General features: G+C 45.4%; 1 protein-coding gene across 1 annotated transcript; it reads left to right on the top strand.

Moving 5' to 3' along the window:
- The first annotated feature begins 402 nt into the window (after positions 1 to 402).
- LOC104800358 lies at positions 403 to 2,355 on the top strand. Its single transcript, XM_010523155.1, has 5 exons — positions 403 to 648; positions 811 to 1,209; positions 1,243 to 1,375; positions 1,434 to 1,633; positions 2,344 to 2,355. The coding sequence occupies exons 1-5, from the start codon at positions 403 to 405 to the stop codon at positions 2,353 to 2,355; spliced, it is 990 nt and encodes a 329-aa protein (XP_010521457.1).
- The last annotated feature ends 352 nt before the right edge of the window (positions 2,356 to 2,707 follow it).

Genomic DNA, 2,707 nt, shown 5'->3' with positions numbered 1-2,707 from the left:
TGTTATGATTTGATACCTGATTCCATCCACACCTGGGAACAGTTGGAAGTGCAGTTTATGTCAAAAATTTTCCCAGCTCACCGCATTCAAGCCGCTCTTTCTGGCATTCATTCATTCAAGCAGGATCATGGGGAAAGTCTTTATGACGCTTGGAAGAGGTACAAGGGATATCAAAAGTCTTGCCCTCATCACTGGCTAGATAAGAACTACCTGATCAACACCTTCTTCCGAGGACTCAGGATGGATACCAAGACCTTGATCCGGGCATCTTGCGGTGGGAGCATCCAGAACAAGTCATTCGCTGAGCTAGAAGAACATATTGAGATGATGGCCTAAGAAGAAGACGCTCCGAATGAGTACTCTAGAGATTTGCCAAGGAAAGGCAATGATCAAACCATACATATGGTTCTCGAACAATTGGCTGTCCTCAATGCTAAGCTCGAAGATTCCACTCGGTCCTCTAGGACCGAACATTCGACGCCAACACAAGAGGAGCTCGGTATGTACGCACTAGATGAGAGAAACGAATGTGTGAACTATGTGGCCAACAACCCCAACTCGAACGCGTACAATCCGGGGTGGAAAAATCATCCCAATCTCTCATACAAGTCAAATAGTGTTGAGAATCCCGCGTCGAACAACTTCAGAGTATCCGACAACTCGAACCAGAGGATTCCTCCCGGGTTTGCTTTTCAATCCAGGGGTCCTAATCAGACATCCAACTACAGAGCTCCGGGACAATCCTACAACAATGTTGCATCTCCAGGTAATCTCGAATCTAACCCTGATACGTACGGTCTCCTTATACAGTTTTTGCAGAGTCAAGAGAAGACGAATCAGGAATTTCGAGCTCAGTTTGCAAGCATCGAGGCTCACTTCAAGAACATAGACAACCAAATTGCTCAGCTAGCATCAGCCATTCAAAGACCATCTGGGTCTCTTCCAGGTAACTCTGAGACTAACCCTCGTGCGCATGTCAATGCTATTACCTTGAAAAGTGGTAAGCAGGTAGATTCTAGAGATCCACCGATGGTTGAGCAAGGCGATAGCTCGAGAACCACAGTTTTAGATACTGCTGATGATACACCTGAGCCAGCTTACGTGCCTCCTCCTCCTAGACCACCACCAGTACCGTTTCCATCTCGCCTGAGGAAGCACAACGAAGACAGCCAATTCGCGAAGTTCGTTGAGATGCTGAAGAAACTCGAGGTAATCATGCCATTCACTGACGCTATTTTGCAGATTCCCTCGTACACGAAGTACCTCAAGGACATTCTGACCAAGAAGAGGGTCACTGAGAAAGAAACTGTGGCGCTTACTGCCGAATGCAGCGCTTTGATCCGACACGAGCTCCCGCTTAAGCGGTCCGATCCAGGTAGCTTCTCAATCCCTTGTAAATTGGAAATGTTTCCATCGTGCACTCTGTGATCTAGGAGCTGCCGTCAGTCTTCTTCCATTATCGATCTTCAAGAAGCTGAATGTGGGTGAGCTGAAACCCACTAGAATGACTCTCCAACTTGCCGATCGTTCTGTCAAATACCCCATTGGGATACTTGAAGATGTGCCATTGATAGTCGGTAACTTCTATATCCCGGTTGAATTTGTGGTTCTCGACATGGACGAAGATCCTAAGGTACCTATCATCCTTGGTCGTCCATTCCTTAATATTGCAGGCCATGAAGATTGGAGATGAGACGATGGAGTTCACTTTGGATAAAAATCTCAAACAACCGGCATCAACAGAATCTGCCTGCTTCATAAACACACTCGACGATTCAGCTCAGAAGTATGAACCGATCATTTCAGGCCAGGGAACCGATCAGTTTGAACATGATCTCAATGCCAGAATTTTACAGAAAGTCGAACCGATCGGTTCTCGACCTTCAACCGATCGTTTCGAAAACAGAGTTCGGAGCAAAAAGTTACAAAAACTCAAACCTATCGTGTCGCAGTGTGCAACCGATCGGTTCGAGCACCCTTCTCGAGCTTCGAGTTACAGAACTTGGAACCGATCGGTTCTGCATTCTCTAACCGATTGGTTCAGGCCCCAGCACGATACAATGCTTCACTTTCATCTCGCATGGGCGCTCATGACCTCTCTCACTCTGTTAAAGAGGTCACTAGTCTATCAGACCACCATTCTCATACACTTCATGATCCAGGTTGGAGAAAGATCGATAATCTTCGCATGTTAGACCCGTATGATAGTTGAGAAGGTTCGGTCAAGCTAACGACCTTAAACAAGCGCTTCCGGGAGGCAACCCGAGTTTTTAGGTTAGTTTTCCTTTCCTTTCTTTTCTTTTTCTTTTTACATCGGATATTGGTTTGTGTCTTTATCACCAGGTTGAGTTCTAATGAGGAGCTATTGAGGAGACAAGGCAGCTAGCTATGCGATAGACGTAGGCAGACTTAAGTGCGAGTGAATGAACGTCGCGAGCTAAGTATTGGTTGCCTCTACTAGATGAGAATTGACACCGAGGACAGTGTCTAGTTCAAGTCTGGGGGAGGATTCGTCTAACGCTAAACCATATCTATTTAGAGTAATGTTGCATGCATTTTTTTCTTTTCACTTTTTAGTTGCATGTGCATATAGAGTGTTCTAGGATCATATAGTTTGTTGTTAGGATTATGCATTTACATATTGCATTTAGGACATATAAGATCACGTGCATAGAACCGTTTTGAGCATTGATATGATGATCTATGA

This window comes from Tarenaya hassleriana, unplaced genomic scaffold, assembly GCF_000463585.1.
Source record: "Tarenaya hassleriana unplaced genomic scaffold, ASM46358v1 Cleome68, whole genome shotgun sequence".
Taxonomy (NCBI): Eukaryota; Viridiplantae; Streptophyta; class Magnoliopsida; order Brassicales; family Cleomaceae; genus Tarenaya; species Tarenaya hassleriana.
The sequence above is the reverse complement of the archived record's forward strand: the minus strand, read 5'-3'. Positions and strand labels throughout refer to the sequence as shown.